This window comes from Vicugna pacos, chromosome 11 (assembly GCF_048564905.1).
Source record: "Vicugna pacos chromosome 11, VicPac4, whole genome shotgun sequence".
NCBI classification, from domain to species: domain Eukaryota; kingdom Metazoa; phylum Chordata; class Mammalia; order Artiodactyla; family Camelidae; genus Vicugna; species Vicugna pacos.
In genome coordinates, this window is record NC_132997.1 from 38084264 (window position 1) to 38103555 (window position 19292).

The 19292-nt window shown below is 48.9% G+C and overlaps 1 protein-coding gene across 1 annotated transcript in view; it reads right to left on the reverse strand.

The window, feature by feature from the left end:
• Positions 1-19292, reverse strand: part of WDFY4 (WDFY family member 4) — a 269557-nt gene that overhangs the window by 56914 nt on the left and 193351 nt on the right. Inside the window, exons 44-47 of the mRNA XM_072971154.1 lie at positions 14232-14380; positions 8493-8613; positions 5795-5880; positions 4257-4319 (exon numbers count right to left, since the gene is read on the reverse strand). Coding sequence (XP_072827255.1) covers positions 4257-4319; positions 5795-5880; positions 8493-8613; positions 14232-14380 — 419 coding nt within the window. The remainder of the gene's footprint in view (positions 1-4256; positions 4320-5794; positions 5881-8492; positions 8614-14231; positions 14381-19292) is intronic.

The window sequence follows — 19292 nt, forward strand, 5'->3', positions numbered from 1 at the left end:
CAGGCTTGGTGCGGAGAACAGGGCTTAAGTTGGGCTTCTGCCTAGAAAGAGGTCTGAGGTCAGGACTAAGGATTGTGCTAGGAGGAGACATGAATAGGAAAGACAGAGAGCAGCATGGAGGGGCCCCAAAACGAAGTCTGAGCGGGGCTCAGGTGGAGCTCACTGCAGGTCACAGGGGTCCACTGCCCAGGGCCTGCTGAACCAACCATGTGAGAAAATCCATGATGCCAGGGCATGGGTCATCCCACCAGGGGTTTAGTGCACCTCTGGTTCCAGTGATTCTGCTGTAACCCCGGGGTTTGAGTTGTGTGGCCCCTACAACTGCTGTCCCAGGGCTGTGCTTTACCAAGAAGCCAAAGGAGCATGTCTCCCCACTCAGTGATGGAGGAAAATCTCTCTATCAAAGCAATCATGCACATTACAGGTCCTCAGTCTTCCAGCTGGTCAACAGTGATGATCTACGGAGACTAGGACCGAAGGGGCAGAAGTGGGGAGATGGAGTACTTGAAATTTAGCCTCCACAGTGCCACCAGTAGTGCCCTGAGGGGTGTGATTGATTATCGTGGAAGACCATCTTCTCATGGGAGTTTATAGCTTCTTATGGTTGGTTTTCTAAGTTCTCTGTCTTTCACTATTTTTCAAAAATAATCTATAAAGGAAACTCATTCATTAAAAGGAAATCCATAAAAGACGCTACTTCCTCAACTGCAGAACTTTGTGCCAAAAAATGAATTTCATCCTAACCATTATATTTAAGTCATCTGTACAATTGAGAGAACATTTCAGAAACTACAAGCATCCAGATACAGTAAGGCCCTAAGTATAGGCACTACCTGACAACCAACAGTTTCTTCCAGCCCAAGGACACTTAGGTCTGGATGACACTGCAAGTATTTATTTCAGGCCTTGTCAGGGACCACAGCCATGGGAAGATGCCCTTCACCCATTCAAAGACGTGTGCCGTGTGCCACAGAGATTTCAGAGAAGGGCCAGACAGGCACCCAGGCCTTGTATTTCTCTGAACTCTGGGCTCAGAAGGAACTGAGACCCCTATGAAGAGATGGAACTGAACCAGATCACATCCCAAAGCCACGTCTGTACAGAAATACATCAAAATGTGAGGGCTCTGCTTTTTCAGAGAATCAGCATAGAAAGTTACATTCTGTCATGCTCTTTTTTCATTTTTTATAAAAAGGGAACTACCCTATTTAGACAAGGACAAATCTGATATTCAGTGCCAAGAGAAAGTATGTTCCAGGAAAAAACAAAGTGCACAAAACCCTCTGTTTCTTGTTATATGTCACTGGAAAACGTTGTAACCCAGCACAGTTGTTTGATTTTTGTTAGTTTTGGGACAATTAGAGTAACCAGATCACTCCATGTACCTGATATCCCATCTATGTTTTTTTCCTTTAAAGGAGTTTTGGGGTAATTTTTAAAGGATCATTGTAGCCTATATTTAGTTTTGAAGCTGTCTCCAGCCCTTTGTGGAAGGGGACAGATAACTTCAAGTACAAAAATGTGTGTTTCTTTACTTGTACATTGATAACTAGCTTCCCTTTTCCTGTAACTTCAGCTACTCCCACATCTCCACGGAGCCTGCCTGTGCCTAATATCGTGCAGCTTTCTGGTCATTGGATGCTTATCCGGTGGGGGGGGGGCGTCTAGCTGGCTGGCTCTACATGAGAAGCCACTGTGTGCTTGCAAAGCCCTGCACCCCAATGATGTCTGATTATGCTGCCATGCTGCCTTCAGAATGGTCTAGTCTTGCACATGGGGAGACACAGGATTACAGATCCCAGGCTCATCTAGGCTTTGCAAGCATTTTCCACTTGGGCTCCAGGCCCACAGAACCTCCTTGGAATTCAGTTATGGCGGCAACCACTGTCACTGAAATTCTAGGCAAAATTCTGGTACCAAAAAGCTCTGGTCTCCCATATGTCAGGATGGCCTCTAGAGGGGCCAGATCAGTCACGAAGAGCTAGCGGCTGAAGACATGAAAATCCATAGCACATGCCAAGCATCGTGGGCCAGTTGAAAACCCTGAGAATGGACCACATGCCTCCTTCAGAGATGAGAAGCTCGTGTTCACTGGAGTGTCCCAAGGGCAGCTAGGCATTTGTTAAGACTTGGTGTATGGATGGGGCACTGTCCTTGGTAATCCAAATGAAAAATGGCCACGTTCATTCCAAGCATGAATGAGGGGTCCTAAGTCTGGGAGCCACCACTGCCTTCCCCACCCCGAAATGCGGGAAGGCACACTGTGTCTGGTAGGGGAAGGGCTGGGAGACCCTCAGAAGAGCTAAGAGCAGACAGACGTGCTAATCAACTGCTCCATAAACACGCCCCAAAACACAACAGCTGATTCTAAAACCAAACATAGGTATTACAGTTTACTGAGCACCTACTATGAGCCCAAACCAGGTTGACCCCAAAGCTCATGGCTGCCTGTTGCCGCCCATCCATCACCACATGCCCTGGCTGCTTGGGTGGCCTCAGAGCTTGGGACCAGGGCTCCAGCTTCCTCATTTTGTCAAGGCTCATCCTGCATGAGCCTGGATCTGCATTTCTCTGGAGCACCACCCCTCTGAATTTCAAAATCATATATTCAGTCACCTACATGACTTCTCCACCTAGATGTCCGACAGGCATCTCCAAATGAACATGTCCAAAATCAAGCCCTGATATCCACCATACCCCCAGAGTAGTTCTTCCTGTGGTCTTCCCCGTTTCACTCCCAATTGCTCAAGCCTAAATCCTTGGACTTATCCTTAAGTCCATTCTCTTACACACACATATCCTACCCATGCTTGATTTGTTAACAAATCTCATGAGATGTACCTTCAGTCATGCCCAGCCATGTCCACTCTGAGCACTTCACACCACCTTTACTGTCCCTCCCCGCACCCCCTCCCCCCATCTGAGCCACTATCATCTCTTGCCTGCATTACTGCAAAAGCCTCCTAACCAGCCTCCCAGCTTCTGCCTTTGACCTACTATGGTCTATTCTCGACACAGCAGCCCAAGTGAGTCTTCTAAAATATAAATTAGGCCACGTGATCCTTCCAATGCTCCCCATTCATTCAGAGTAAAAGCCGACACCGTTACCATGAGCCCCGAGGCTTACGTGAACTAGCCGGCTACGTCTCACTCTCCTCCCACTGACTCCCCGCACCCCAACCACTGTGGCCCCAGCCAGGCCCACCACGCTCCCCCTGGGGGCCTTTACCCTTGGCCTGAAATACACTTTCCCCAGTTATCTGAATAACTTATCTCCCACTTTGTTCAAGTCTTAGATCTCACATTTTTGGTGAGGGCTTCCCCTACCATCCAGTCTAAGATCTCAACCCTTACCTCTGCCTGGTTTGGTTTTTATACTTAAACTTATCATTATCAAAGATGCTTTATATTTCACTCTTTTAAATTGTTCTCTATCTATCTTCCTCACAAGAGTGCAAACTCAACAAACAGAGGAGATCAAGCATTTTGCTTGTTGCCCTGTCAAGCAGCAAACACCACACGACAAGCTATCGGTAAATGACAAGCTATCAGTAAATAGTTTTAAAAGAACGGATGGCGTGCGTCCCATAGTCGTTATAAATATTTTGAACACCACTCCCCTCCCCGTCCAATCCCCCACAAACTTCTGGAGAAGACCAGCAACCAGTGTCTTCGCCCTATTCCCACTCCTAACTGAAATAAAGCACCTGCTGATCCTGAACAGGCCTTCCGGAGAACTGGGTACTTGTAAGCGGGGGCCTTGGGAAGGGGCTGTAAGCCTTTTGTCTCCTGGGAAAGATGCTCCCTATCATAGACTCATAAATTAACATCTGATTTGATACCATCATGTATTTATTTATTTTCCGAGCTTTCAGAGAGTCCCAGATAGAAATGACAGACCTGGGATGGCTCACACCCCCACCTGAGGGCCTGATCCCAAGGTGGACAGCTTTCTGGGCAACCTGCCCCCACCCACCACAGGCGGAGGGTCACTCCCTGCCATTTTGGTTTGAACAAGCCCCGGAGCACTTGGGACTTCAAGTCTGTTGGCTGTAGAGGTTTAATTGGCAGAAGGAACTTCAGGAGTAGAATGAGGGTGCTATGGGGCTGGGAGCGGGAAATATAATCCGGAAGGCAGGCTGGTGTGCTCTTGGCCCGCCTTCTTGGCAGTGGGATCAGGCAAATGGAGACAATCAAAGTGAGGCCAACACAGCTGGCCCAGAGAGCATGGCTGGCTTCCCCCCTGCACCCGTTACCTTAGATTGAGCGGGTCCTCCGTGAAGCTTTTTCCCTTCAAGCTGGGTTGGAAGGAGCAGAAGCTGGACAAAAAGGGAAACCATCCTATTAGCAGAGTCAGGACTTTTCCACCACCAGGGAGACATCTTAGGAGCCAGGCAAGAGGTTGGTCCATTCTTGCCACCTCAGGGGGCCCCATCTGCCCCCAGATCTGGATGTACCTGGCAGGCACCCTTAACATCCTCTGCCGTTACACATTCTAGCTTTAATACCAGCAATGATAACAACAGAACAATAGTTACAATAAAAATTACATGTTTTAGAGACCTCCTCTGGGCCAGGCACTTGGCATTTCTGTTGCTGATTTCAGCAACCCCTGCGGTAGTCCAGGGACAAGGGGCGTCTTAATTTAACGCTCCGTGAGCAGCATGAAGTGGGGTTGGGCACCACTCACTGCCTGAGCTACAGATGTATAAGACTTCTAGATCAATCATGGAAAACTTTGTTTACTGCGCAGAAATGACAAGAGAAAATGAATGTAAGTTTCAACGCTGCATGTCTCCTTCAGTTGGGTCTGAAATGGAACTTGAAGACCTTTCAGGAGGCGGTATGACCACCGTTCTTGAAAGAACCTCAAAGGGAGAATCACAGTCCATGGAGATGCGCCCAGGGCGGGCGCAAACAGCCTCTCTGTGAAAGCTGTCTCTCTCCACCCTGGCCCTCTCCTTCCAACCCAGCAGTTGGTCCTGGTGCCAGTGACTGGCCAGGGCTGACAGGAAGACAAGACTAGAACCTCGGAGCACAAAATGACCTGGAACATTCGGCCAGGGATGTCAGGCCTCACCTCAGAACTTCCAGCCCAAAATGGAGCTCAATGTGACCACCCCCTCCATTAATCCAACTTTTGTGTGGTCTGTTTATGGCCAGGAACCTACCTCTCCTCCGGTCCCTTCTAGATTCTCTGCAAATCTACGTATCTAAAACTTTAATGCCAATAAAAATAAACTAAAAATTTAAACTATAGCTTACATCCCTTAGATTGATTAATCTATTTGGAGAAAGACAAGTTAAATTAAAGCAGCATGCTTCTCTCTTTAAGTAAAAAAGATGTTCCTTGAGGAAGTGGGCAATCAGTTGTATGGAGCTCTTACCAATGAAATATGAAGTCAAAACAACTAAAATTGGCAACTGGGATCAAAGAGAAAGATTCAGCCAAAAAAAAAATTTACTTGGAGAATTGAAAGATAAAGCCAGAAAATTCTGGAAGCCTCATTAAATATGTTGCATCTGCACAATTTTTTCTCCCTTCAGTTATTGTTGTCTCAAACTACTTCAGTCCATGAAATAGAACCTGGTTCCCAGGATTTAGGGAAGGAGCTTTTATAGCTTTCTCCATACTGTGCTCTGTAACTCAACAGTTCTGTGGGTGAGTCCTTCCTTGTGTCTAACCTAAGCCCTGCTCACTGTAGGTTGAGAACAATTCTCCTGTGAACAGAGCTGTTCCTCTGCTATTGGTTCATGATCAGTTTGCTTAGTGGAGGACTTTTCAGAGCCTTACCTTTTAAAGACCTTACTCCGATCACTGTTGTGGAAGACAAGAAACTTGGAATATCCATTTTGAAAAAAGATCTCCAGGGCGATGTCCTATAAAGAGAAACCCCTTTTACTTTTCCTAAAGTTTCATGGAATGGAGACACCCGTGGAAACAGAGCCACTTGCTGTGGGTCATTTGGGACTCTGTGTCAGGTGTGAAAGGATTTCAATCTAAAAATGGAACTGGAGAATATGAAATGGCAAATCTCACGCATGTGCCCTTGGAAAATAAAACTTAAGAACCGAGAGACTGATTTTCCGTAAATGCCTGATTTACAGAAGATCGAGACTGACCCACCCTGACCAATGAACATCCATCAAGAATCCCTCCCAACCTCAAACAATGAATTCACTGCTTGGTCAAGGGTTTGATTTCCTAAACCGAAGCGTCATCTTACCAGGAACACTAGGGGCTGACTGGGTGCGTGTAACATCCCGATCTGGGCAGTATCCTGCATTGACCTACAGTCTTAAAGGCATGTGTGCTTTGCCAAGCCCACTTCACTGAGCCATTTTGATGTGGCCACACTGACACAGCAAAGTTGTTTCAAGGGTATTTTGTTAATGCCTAAGCGAACTCTATCTGATTTCCTTTCTCTTTCCCCTCCCTTCTTTCTCTCTCCCTCGCCCTTCTAAGCCACAGCAAGTAAACAGTAGACTTGGAATAGTGCTAGAGTGAGCCCACATACAGGAGGAGGCTCAGGGATGAGAGGTAGTCAGTGAGAGGATTCCCAGGGCTGGAGGGAGGGACCTGGGGGGCGGAGGTGAGGCCCAGGCCTGGAGGCACAGATAGGGTGGGTGAAGGTCAGACTCAGAGATGAGGTGCTGCATCCAACACCAGTCAGGTCCTGCTCCTACCTGGCTGGAAGTGAGTTCTCAAAGTGCAGCTCACTAGACTCCTGAGCAGAGGGAAAGTCCTTATAATGATAATGTAAGGTCCCCTCCTCTGCAGGTGCACTTAAGAGCCTCAGACTTTTTTTTTACAAGCAGAAATATAAATAATGTGCAAATGGATGATGAATGTAGACTCTTATGGAGTCTTGCTCCGGCAACCTGGAGTGCCTAGACTCTGACTTTCTCCTGGGAGAATTTAGGGCTGGACGGGTGACAGTCCTGCTCACAAAGCGCCCCCTGCCTCACCTGGCCACACACACACACACACACACACACGCCCTGACGTTTCTGCCCTCCACCACTGTCAGGCTAACCAGCCATCTGGAAATAATCCCCTTTTACTGAAGAGAAAGAAAGCCACTACACCTGTTTGCTACTATATATAACCTGTAAGGCAGACACAGAATTATAAAAAAAAAATAATAATTTGTGAGTACTTGCTACGTGCCCAAAATGTACTAAATGCTACATATGTAATGGTGGAAAAGACAGGACGTGGTTGCCTGTGCACTGCAGGGAAACGGAAGCCAGAGAGGTGCACAATGGTGCCCAGGTGGCGGCGCCCCGTGGGACTGAGCCCTTGCTGCTGACGTCAGCACTGTCAGGGTGATGCCTCCTCCACCAGCCCCTTCCCAGCTCACTCTCCGCTCAAAGACCCGCACTAAGGGCAGGCCAAATGAGAACCAACGCTGCTTTGTGGGCAAAAGCCGCGGAGGGGGAGGGAGAGGAAAGGAGTCAGCTAAACCCTTGTCAGCAGGGTGACTGGTCATGAGCACCCCCAGAAGGGCTTCCCTGAGTCTTCATTTCAGAAAATAATAATAAGGCCTCCTGCAGGAGGATCAAGGAACAAAGAAATTTACAAATGAAATTATTCTTGGTTCCTGAGGGCCAAGCCCTGCCCACTCTGTTGGCCTTTGCAGAGCAAACATTCTGCCAAGAGGGTAGGGGGAAGGATCTGGGCCCTCCCTTCCTACAAGAGTGGTCCCTCATTTCTTCCTCTGCCTGGGAGGCCCCTGGGCACAAAAGCTTCGCTTTTACTGAGGCTGGACTGGTGAAGGTAAGAAGTGTTTGGGGCCAGCAGGGACCCCAGAGTTCTTCCTCCTCCCTCTGCCACTGAGGTGATGCTTCTAAATCAGGTGATGTCTCTCTGGGGTGGGCTGCGACTCGCTGACAGCAGAGCTCTGCCTCTGGAAGGAGTCAGCTCTGTTTAGTACCTGGGTGAGCCCTTGAATGCACCAGACAAGGCTCTGGGACCCTGGCTGGAGGGGACAATCAGGAGACCTCTAAACCACATGGCCAGGAAATGACCAGGAGCTGGAAGGTGGGTGAAGTGGTGGGCAGGGCAGAGGAGAGGGGCGGTGGCCTGAGGAGGGGTCCACGTGGTCAGAAGAGGGCAGACCGGCACTCAACTGCCGCGAGGCCATGGAACTGCCCTGTCCTGTATTCCTGTATCTCCACGGCCGCTCTGGGTCGTGTCAAGGGGAAAATAAAGCAAAGAGGCTGGATCCTAAATGACATAGTAAGAGAGAAGGGATCAGCAGCCAAATGACAGGGACTCTGGAGACAGTGAAGCAGAGGGCAGAATTTCATCTCAGCCAGGGGACCAACCCAACATAAGCCAAGGGGAGTCACTGTGTGTCCCAAAGAGCTGTGATGTGGGTCACAGAGGCGTGCCCCTCACATTCTAATGGGGCCTGGATGGCACCTGGATCACGTGTCCCCTGAAGAGATGGCCCTCCCTCTCCCCCCACCCCCACCCCAGGGCATACCTGCAGGAGGAAGCGAGCTTGCCGGAGCTCCCTGAGGTCACTGTAGCTGTGGCGCTGGCATGAGTAGTGGTCGGAGGACCTATCTTTGCTGCACATGTTGAAGATGAACGGATCGCTGATGCTGGAAAGGAAGCGAGCCACACAGTGAGGGGGCATCTGGCGGGCCTGTCCCCTCCCTGCCCTGTGGCCCCGCCTGAGACTGTAAGACACATGGGAGGAGACCTAAGGCCACTGCCAACCGGTGCCAGAGCCCTCTGACCCAATAAGCCCTGTCTGGGTCAGCCTGCCCCGAGGAATAGGTGAAGCACCGGCCACACCAGACGAGGGGACAGCAAGGCAAGGGGACTGCCTCCAGGACAGACAGTGACACAGGGTGCAGAGCGTAAGGGTGAAAAGGCTCTGGGCACAGGGGTCAGAAATGGGTTGAGAGGATGAGTGAAGAATGGAGGAGATATGCAGTGAGGTCTGCAGAAGTTTCAAGCTCCTGAGACGCAGGGCAGGAAGATGACAAGCCTGTGTTCAGCACAGCCTCGGGCAGCGTGGAGCCCAGGGTGGACCAGGCGTTGGGGTGGCACCCAGTGTAAAATGGGAGAAAGTGACAGAAAACTCTGAGCCCCCAAAGAGGTGGGCGACAGGGCTGAGAGCTGATGGGCTGAAAGATAAGGACCACAGCCTCACTGGTGGACCCCAGGGCACTGTGCCTGAAGCCAGGGACTAGTGACGTCGTAGCTGAGAGCAGAGGATGGGCGCGGGGCCAGGCCAGCTGCCGTCTCCAGAGGTCATACTGACTCGCCTTGGGAAGAAAGGTCGGGGGAGGGCGATTCATGAATTTGACTAAGTATCGCAAAGAGAACAATTTCTGCACCAGAAGTAACTGAAATGCCTTTCAATAACCAACCAGATGAACTTCCCACCCGCAAAACAAATGGGGACTTGAGAAATAAATTTGATTTCGGTTATGGACGGTAACTTTTCTGAATATCCAAGTTGAGCAGCAATTTTACATTGTGTAAATGACCACAAAAGCTCAGATAAAACACCCTTTTAGGACTTGAGAAAGCAAGGGTCTCCCAAGCACCTCAGCCCTCGAGAAATCTGCGTATCCATCACAGAGCCGAAGAGCCCTCACTCCAGCACAAGGTTGCAGGAATGTGTTCCACCTCCTCCGACCCCAGCTCCGGTGCGGCCCTCGCCACCCAGCTTACAGGGCAGACCATGCTTCTGGGGGAAATAGAGAGAGATCAGGCCCTCACGTAGGCCGGCGAGACTCCTCCACTCAGCGGTTGGTGGTGGTGGCCCAGTGTCCGCGGTGCTAAGAGCTCAGCATTGCGTGCTATGCAGAATGGTCCCTACCGGGTAGACTGCAAGGTTACTGGTGTGGGACACCATCTGGGCCTGCTACTCAGCACCCCCGAGTGGACTCAAACCCTTTGCAGGTCCTACCGCCCCTTCTTCCAACAATTCTCTCAGGGCCCTGCTCTGGGCCACACTGCTGGAGGACTGATCAAACACAAATGTGGCTTTGGTTCGGATGCTTCTGCCTGGATGCTTTCATTCAAACCTACTGCTGGCTGAGGCCCTCTGTCCGTTATTAATGCTTCCCCCTGGGGCTAAGCTGAGCTTCACCTAAACTTCTCTGACTACCAGTGAGGCCAGAGAAGTAACTAGTTCCTACCCTTGACTGAGGCCAAACAGCATCCCAGGTGAAGGCACTGGTGGCAGTGACGATGATGACTCCTCTGTGGTCCTGCAGCCCCCACGCTTGGGGGACCACAGCGAACATCCTCCATACCTTAGCCGCATCTTTGGTTGGTTTCTCTCCCCAGCTGACTGTGAGTGAATTCGTGGGGAAACAGACCACGTCCACAGATCTCACCCTCCACATCTGCTCTAGACTGACCACTGCCCCAAATCTACAGCCCGTCCAGCACTTCCCTGTCTGTTGTTTAATTGGATCCGCACACCAACCCCTTGCTGAGCATGTGTGATTAACATTCCCCTCTCAGATATCAGGAAACTGCATTCCAAAGAAGAGAAGAGACTTTCATGTGGAACTGAATTCCAAGCCCTGTCCTCTTGAGTCTAACACCCAAGCTCACACACAGCACCTGCTCTCCCAAGGCGGACAGGCTGGCGGGCACTGACACAGCTCCTCTCTGGAGCTCCCCGCTTTTCAGTGTCCTCTGTGCTGATTCTCAACCAGGACTCTGAAATAGTTGTGACCTGAGGAATAACCCCCTGGAAAATGCTTTAGGAAGGAGCTTTTAGGAGGAAAGACGTTAATTCTTCTATTGCTTGTAGGGACTGAATAACCACTTAGAGCAGGAATGCTCAGACAGACCCAATTTCTTATGAAAATTAAATTGTGAAAATGGGACTGACCCCTGATGGAGGGTCCCGATTGGAGTTCCGTCTTATACAGCATTAGTCACACAGCTACAACTGGGTGTCTTTGCCAGCACTATATTCTACATTTTCTGTGCACTACATCAGAGTTCAGGCCCCCAAGGTCAGTGAGTAGAAAGAAACAGCCAACCCATGTTCTTCTTTAGGTGGGGCTGTGGCCATCAGTCAAAGGATGCTGTTCACAGCTCTTGCATGACAGCTGTCACAAAATATGCAAATTGACCAATGTGGTCATAACATATCTTTTAATATTCTTAACTAGGAAGATCACAGTAAGCTAACGGATAATTATGATATTGATTGACCTAGTTTTTGGTAACAGAAGTGGATTTCAGACTAAAATGTACTTTGATTTGCCCCACATTTGAATGTATCCAATGACTGTCAGAATTGACACCTGGAATTTATACCCAAATCATGCACTAGGTCACAAACTCTTTACCAGACTCAGCCCACATCTGAGTGATCTCTGTATCTGTGGAGTCTACCACAGTGCTGGTACAAGACAGATTTTCAGTAAGTATTTGTTGAATTGAATTAAACAGAGAAGGGATGCCTTAAAACTGCTGACTGATGTGAAGGAAATACCTAATTAAAAGCACCCCATCGTGAAGAGCCAGTTGGATGGTTTGGATTCCCACCAAATGAATCAAAAGCTATATACCTTGTGAGTTTGGCTGTCAGAAGTAGAACTGTGACCCTCAAAAGACATATGTTGAAGTCCTAACCCCCAGAACCTCAGGATGTGACTTTATTTGAAGTAAATCATGGAGGTAGTAAGGTGAGGTGATTAAGATAGGCCTTAATCCAGTATGACCAGTCTCCTCATGCAAAGGGGAAAGACCCACAGAGGGAAGATCACGTGAAGACACACAGGGAGGAGATGCCATGTGACCGGAGTGATGCATCTACAAGCCATGGGCCACTGAGGATTGCCAGGAAGCACGAGCAGCTCGAAGAGGCAGGGAAGGCTCCTCCCCCAAAGCTGCAGCAGGAACGTGGCCTCCTGACACCTTGATTTCAGACTTCTAGCCTCCAGAATGGTGAGACAGCAAATTTCTGTTTTTTCAAAGCCACCCAGGTTTTGACACTTTGTTACAGCAGCTCTAGCAAACTAATACGGTCACCCTATTCAGCCAAGAAGGGGTCCCATCGGAAGCAAAATGTAACCTTCTAGAAAGGTTCTTACTTTCTGAGGGAAGTTCCAAAGTACACAAGTCCAATCACTGCTGGAGGACTTGCAGTGTTCTTGAGTTTTATTTGGGATATTTTTATGGTCCATCAGAGAGCCTCTTTCAAGGTCTAATGCTCAACTACACTCAAATTTATGGCAGTCTTTTAGAGAAACATTTCAGAGTTGACTTAGCTTTATTTTTAACTGGCTTATTTATGTACCTTCCTTAGTCTCCATGGTCAAAATAAGACTTAATCCCCATTGATCTGACGTGATCTAATAGTCCATCTCTGAGAGTCACATCTCCACGAGCGCCAGCAGTTTCTCAGGCAGTATACAAGACTGCCAAGAGGAAGCATGGTCTGGTTAACAAACTCTTCTTTGAGGTATGGAGACTAAAATTTCCTATGCAATTCCCACATGACATTCCAAGGCAGTAATTTGTTCTCACGACACTCCTACTTGCATTCTAGAAGAGCACATTTCCAGACATGGGAAGTCTCCCTTGTCATTGCAAAGCAAGCGAGTGCATCCAACCTGAAGCCCGGGCTTCTATTAAAAGTGCAGATAGTCAATTCGATCGTGATTACATGCACCTCATAAACACAATTTACCTAATCAATAAGATCTTATCTAAACACTAACTCAATTTAAACCAGAGGTGGAGAGTGAAGCAATGGATTATGCAGTCATTACATGGGCATGCCATGCATATAGGTAGAAAGAAAGCTTTCATCCGCTCTCAGAAAGGCGAGTCTGCAGATCCATTGTCCATATTGATCAGTATCAATAAAACATGAGCAATAAGATGGGAGGAGTGTGCCAAGTATTAATTATGCTTCTGCCTTGGAAAAGCACAGAAGACTCACTGCAATCGGTGAACGTCTGATATGAATAAAAGATGGAAATTAGCAGAGAGAAAAAATGCCAAGCATTTTAAAGCGAACCTGAATCAAAGGAGGGTGGGCTGCCATCTACCCTTCCAGACTCCTTAAACTCTTGCTTCCTGACATAAGCTAGAAATGACATGACACCTGGGGCTTAAATTCTTAGTTACTGGCAGGTAAGACTGGCTACTCTGTCCACGGTTCTCCAAGTGTGGTCCCAGACCAATAGCGTCAGTACTAGCTGAGAGCTGGCTGAAATCTCAAACCCTAACCCAGACCTCCCAGATTAGGAACTGGGATAATGGTGGGTCCCAGAAGTCTGTTTTAACAAGCCCTCCAGGTGATTCGATGCAAATTAGTTTGAGAGCCACTGGGCTAAGAGGTCATCTTGTCTTCACTTGAGACTTGGCTAACCAGAAAAATCAAGGCCTACATCTGGACAGAGAAATTTTCATCCGAATTTCTTTGTAAGTGATGAAAACATACAACTTGACAACAGAACTTTTAGCGGAAGTACAAACACAATCAATTTGATTTTGAATGACTGTGCTTTATAAACACGGGGGAATCCATCCATGAGAGCTGACTGAACCCAAAGAGATCAAATACATTTAATCCTAAAGAAGAACCTTGGAGTTTGCTGCCAAAGACCTCTGATATTAGTTGGTGTAAAAATAACTCTTTAAATTTCTACCCAAATCTCACCCATCCTTCAAGACTCAGATCTCAGCCTACTTCCTCAAGTAGCTGTCCCTCACCCCACCAGCCCCATGCCAGTTCTCCAAGTGGGAGCCTCAAAGAGTCCTCCCACACACATGTAAGTTGTCCCTTGACAGCGTGCTCCCAACTCTATCCAAAAGAACCTGTTTACACTGCCGATTGCACCTATGTCCCTTGTGGGCATGAAGGGACAATGCCTGATGTCTTATAAAACCGTGAACAAGGAAGAAGGTGTTGAGTGAGTAACCTGATGGGACTGGATTCTATTACCCAAATCACCTAAGGAGCAATCCCCCCATCCTGCCGGGCATCCCACACCAGGAGAGGCTTGGAGAATGGCCACGTTGTTAACTGCTCCAGATTTCAGCTTTGGGGAACCACAATTGTGGCTGCCTGTGCCTTAAGGTTCGTTTGTTTTATCTCATGGCTCAGTTTGCAGCCTGCACTGAAGTCCACAGTAAGGACAAGGTGGGAGGCGTAGAAGTGCAGGTGGCAGAGAAGACAGCTTCGGGGGGCTCAGGGACGAATCTGCTGGGAGGGGAGGGCACTCACTTGGATAAGCAGTGGCGGGTGCAATAGACGTCACCCACAGGAGAGAGCGTGAAGTTCTCGCAGACGTAGAAGTGTTGTTGGCCAAAGAGCAGGAGCCCTTCGCAGACCAGATGGCCCTGCACGATCACCAGAGAGTACTTCTGTGTCACCTGGAGGGAGACAGCACCAGAGTCAGGCCATGCGCAAGTGAATCATGCTCATCTCCTTATGGAGGACAGGAGGGCGGTGGCTGGCCACCCATCGGGCACTCGGAGGTGAGAGTGGCACCCGTGAGAATGACAGAGCCGCTGCCCCAGGGCACTGCTCATCACAGTGTAAGTGGCCCTTCTACCCCCAACACGCTGTTTAGTTATTCCATCTACCCACAGCCACCCGCATCCCCACCGAGGCACACGGATGAGTGTTTATTGCTCTTTTGATCACGTTGACATTTTTTCTCTCACTTTAAGGTCCCCCACAACTGTGCAAAACACTCCTCAGTGAACAGTGAACAAAGTGTTCAAGGTATGAGGCGTCCTTCAGTTATAGAGGCGAGGGAGCTTGTCCAGGGACCAGCTGGAAAGTGGCTGAGCCGGGACTGGTCCTAGGTCTGCCTGGAACCACAAGGGCAAGACTGGTACTGCTGTCTCCAAGGCCAAGGCCGGTCCAAGGTGTGTGCAGAGGAGGCATGAGATGCTCCCGACCCCTCCTTTCTGACTCAAGTGTGTTCTCTCAGCCACTGAAGATGCTGGCAGTTTTCCAGCGTCGCCTCAGCTACAGAGAGCACCTGGTCAAAGGTCACATCCCCATCGGTTCCCAACAACCAGTCAGTGCAGAGAAGGAAGGGCCAGACCCTTTGCCTCAATTCAGGTCAACTCTGAGCTCCTGTGGGATCAGCGGGGCCCTCACTGAGCCGGCAGTGGAGTTCCCCTCCACCCTCCACTCGGTCCTGGGACCTACGCTCCCAGTAAACGTCCTGCCTGCACATCTCTGGCTCACAGCTGGCTTTCTAGGGATACTGACCTGCTATAATGTCTGGTATGACCCAGAGTCCTGCATGATGGAAAGACTAGGTGCGTCCATTCATGGAATTAATCTCTGAAGGAACGAGGCAGGGAAGGCAGGAATTCTAGATGATGGGAGCCCAGATGGACCCGAGTGAGGCCAGGACCAACACTTTCTCAGGGTAATTCCGTGCTAACTCCAGTTATACTAAAGAGGAGCTGGTATTTTCTGGACTACCTACTATATGACCACAGTAAACATCTTATGCACATTAAGCAGATAATCCTTACACTTGGGCCTGGCTGGTTTTAGAACTCTAATTTAGAGATTTTTTTTTAAAAAGTCCCAGAGATAAGAATCTCACCAGAGTAACTGGCAGAGCCTGGGATTGAAGCTAAGCTCCCTGCTCATCTTTGGGAGCAATGATGGGGCCACAGTGGTGAAACCTCAAAAGAAGCCCTGGGTACCAGTTCTCATGCCCCTGAATCAGACGGGATTAGTCAAAGTGAGGGCCAAGGCCAGGAAGCGAAGATTCACTGAGGTTACATTCCAAGACAAGCATGAAGCACTACGATACAGGACAAGGTGTCACTGAACTATTTTTCCTAAGTGTGGAGTCACTGAGGGTCGTGGTTCCTGTAGCCCAAGCCTGCGGCAGGCAGCTGGCTCTCTCGGCCTCTCCTGCCTGAACTTTATCAGAGGAATTGGTCCCCAAAGCACCTGCAGTCACAGCTCAAGATGGACTCATTGCCAACCTCATTCATTCATCCAGATGTTCATCTGTTCAACAGTCATGGATTCAGCGCCTAGTACATGCCAGGCCCTGAGCCAGGCTTCGGGGATCGAACGACAGACAAGATGAACAAGAATCTTACCCTCCTGGGGGAGGATGAAGAGTAGAAATACACGTCAACCGATAGACTGTTACAGACTGTGATATGTGCTGAGAGGAAAAGAACAGGCCGGTGATGATAAGGCAGAGAGAAAGGATGCTATTTTAGACAAATCCTGAGGCTGAAGGGTGGAATGGGGCAGTCATGGAAAAGCTGGGAGAAGAACATTTCGGGGAAAGGGAACATCCAACTCAGAGCCTCGAGGCAGGAAGGACAGATTCAGGGAGCAGGAGAGAGATCAGTGCGGCTGAGGTGGCGCTGGAAAGCCAGAGTGCCCAGATCATGGGGGCCTTAGATGCTTTGGTAAGGGCACTGGGTTTTATTCTGGTTGCAACAGAAAGCTGCAGCAGGGGTCACTTCCAAAAGGTGACACTGGCTCCTGGGCCTTGAGAGTGGCAGGAGGGTGATCGGTCACGTGGCTGTGTCAGTGTCCTGGGGAGGAAGGTTGGCGGATGGGATGGGGGTGGTGGAGGGAAGCAGGAGGAAGAGGAGAAGTGGGTGAATCTAAACAAGAACAGGTAGCATCGACAGGAGCTGCTACTAGACAAACTGAAAGGAAAGACGGAGGACACGTGTCTACCTTGGGACTTAGGCAACTGAGTGGTGTTCCCAGCTTCCCTAGAAGCCGCGCCCAGAGGCCACCACCAGTACTGCCTTAGAATGTGGAAGGGCACTGCATATGCCACCCCCAAATCTGCTATTTTGGCGTAAGTATTATTCTGAGTTAAAGACCCTTGAAACACAGCAGGCACAAGACGGGCACTCCCACCTCCTCTTTTCTTCCCCAAAGCGGGAGGTCAACCCCATGTGACAAAACCCCCTCTGCCAGGAGGGAAGGAATATTATCACCAGAGACAGGGAGTCAGGCCAACAGAAACCTGCACAAACAAACCTTGTTCAACCATCCCAAAGAGAGCCTATGACTACATAAGCATGTTTTACACGTTTTCTCTTTTTTTACACAAACGGCATATTCATGTAAGGACTGGTCCTCAACTAGGTTTTTTCCCTCAATAGGTCTCCCATCTAGAAGACCCTCCCAAATCACTTTTTATACGATTGTCTCATTTTTATTAAATGGTGCACACCGGACCCTTGCACGGATGTACTGCAACTTACTTGACCCATCCCCAATTGATCTGGGTTGTTTTCAAATGTTTTGAGACAGTACAAGCGATGCTGCAGTGACCATCCTTGTGCATACGTCACTCTAAACACGTGAGTTCCACCTGTAGGTTAGATTCCTAGAATTGCACGTCAAGCGTGTGCGCGTTTTAAATTCTGATCTATTGCCACGCTGCCCTCCTGCAAGGTGACACTAGTTTACACTCCCACCAGCGTTGCTGGGGCGTGTGTACGCCTCCTGTGCCAAGCTCTCTATATGCTTTCTCTTATGTGTTCGTACGAAGGATACTCCATCCTCAAGTTAACAAGGTCGGAGGTGAAGCCAGGGCACCAGCCTGGGCCTGGGCACCTCCTAAACTGCTCCCCTCCCCGCCGTGCCCCACCCTCGCCCGAACTCTGTGGTGCCAGCAGCAGGGGCTGCAGCATATTCCCAAGGTCTCCTGGTGTTTTCCTTTGGGGAGAATTAAATAACAACCAGAATAAACCAAACCACAAGAAAAATGTCTGGTGAGAGCTGGGTTAATAGCTTAAACATCGATTCTGCTAGAAAAGAATGGCATTTTAAAAAGTGGAAAATGAACCCAAGTGAACTATTACCTGCTCTTCCATTTAAATTAGCCCTGGGAGGGCTCCATCACCAAGTTATCTCATGATTAAGAAATGCCCCCCCGCCATGTGAGTCTATCGATCACTTTAAAAAGGATGGAACTTCTGCTTCATAAGTAGAATGTTTTTCAAATTGGCTACATGATATATTATCACCACGGATGGGTGGCCACACCTGGTCCTGTGTATGACAAGGAACAGATTTTCTGGAAATTCCAAAACGCCAGAGCTGAAGTTAGAAGGGCCACATTTTGCCAGGACATTCCGTGGAAGCCCATGCCAGCATCGTCTTCTAGAGGCAGGCCTCAGTGTGCACGTCTGCAACTAGAGGCTCCCAAAGATTTTCTCCAGCTTTATCCATCTGCAATTTAATGCAATGCTCTCTAGTTTTATAGGTGGAAAAAGCGAGATTCAGCGCTGCCATATGAGGTACCCAGTCATACAGCTAATGTGTACATTTTCTTATACTTGTATGCAACAGCTACTTCAAAGAAAGCTTTAGCCCTGCTCAAGTGTATCACACTTTCATTCCATACATCTGCTCATGCAGAACTTGCTAGCAATTTGTTCTGTTATTCTGGTGCATGGGGTGAGTATCCGTATATTTCAAAAAAGCACAGATTGCTGCGAGAAAGTATGAAAGAGGAGAGAGCCCATTTCTACTGATGTTGGCTACCTGTGAACTCAAGCGTCCTCTTTTTCTACATTGATCACTTCTAGCTGCAGTATTCAGTCACATGAGTAATCAAGGAAGTGGATATTAAAACAATAAGGAGATACTGTTTTTCACACACCAACTTGGCAAATCTGCGAAGAACTACAGTGCGTGGATGACTTGTCGGCAGCCCATCTTTTCAGCTGGAGACAAGGAGCAGGGATGCCCCCTGCCTGCCTGCGTGTGCCACTTCCACAGGCGAGCCTGCAGACAGCCAGGCCTCCAGCCTTTCTCTGCCAGCTCAGGGAGACCAGATGGAAAGGATGGAAACTGCCATCCTTTGTAATGTGAAAAGGATTCCAAGTCCCGGGACTGCTCAAAGCACAGCGCATAGCACAAGCTGTGTTGACTAAGGATCTGCACTTTGGTGACTGATGGAAGTTGGAGCACATTTCCAGCCAGGGATGCTCAGAATATTGTAAAACTTGGATTTGTGGATCCAGACATTTATTCACAAAGTTAGTATGTATGAAAATTGCCCAGGTGGCTTGTTAAAGTCCACAGTCCCAGGTTACACTGCCACATGCTCAGATTCAGCAAATGCGGAGTGGTCCCTGGAATCTGCATTTTAACAGGCAGCCCAGATGATCCTGATGCAGACGATCCGAAGACCATACACTGAGAAAGTGACCCCTGGACACCAGCAAGGCTCTGAAAGATGAGGTCCCGTCTCCTGTGAGCGAATCGCTGTAACTCATTCCTTTGCTGTCACTGAACAGGTAAGTGCGAATGTTTAGC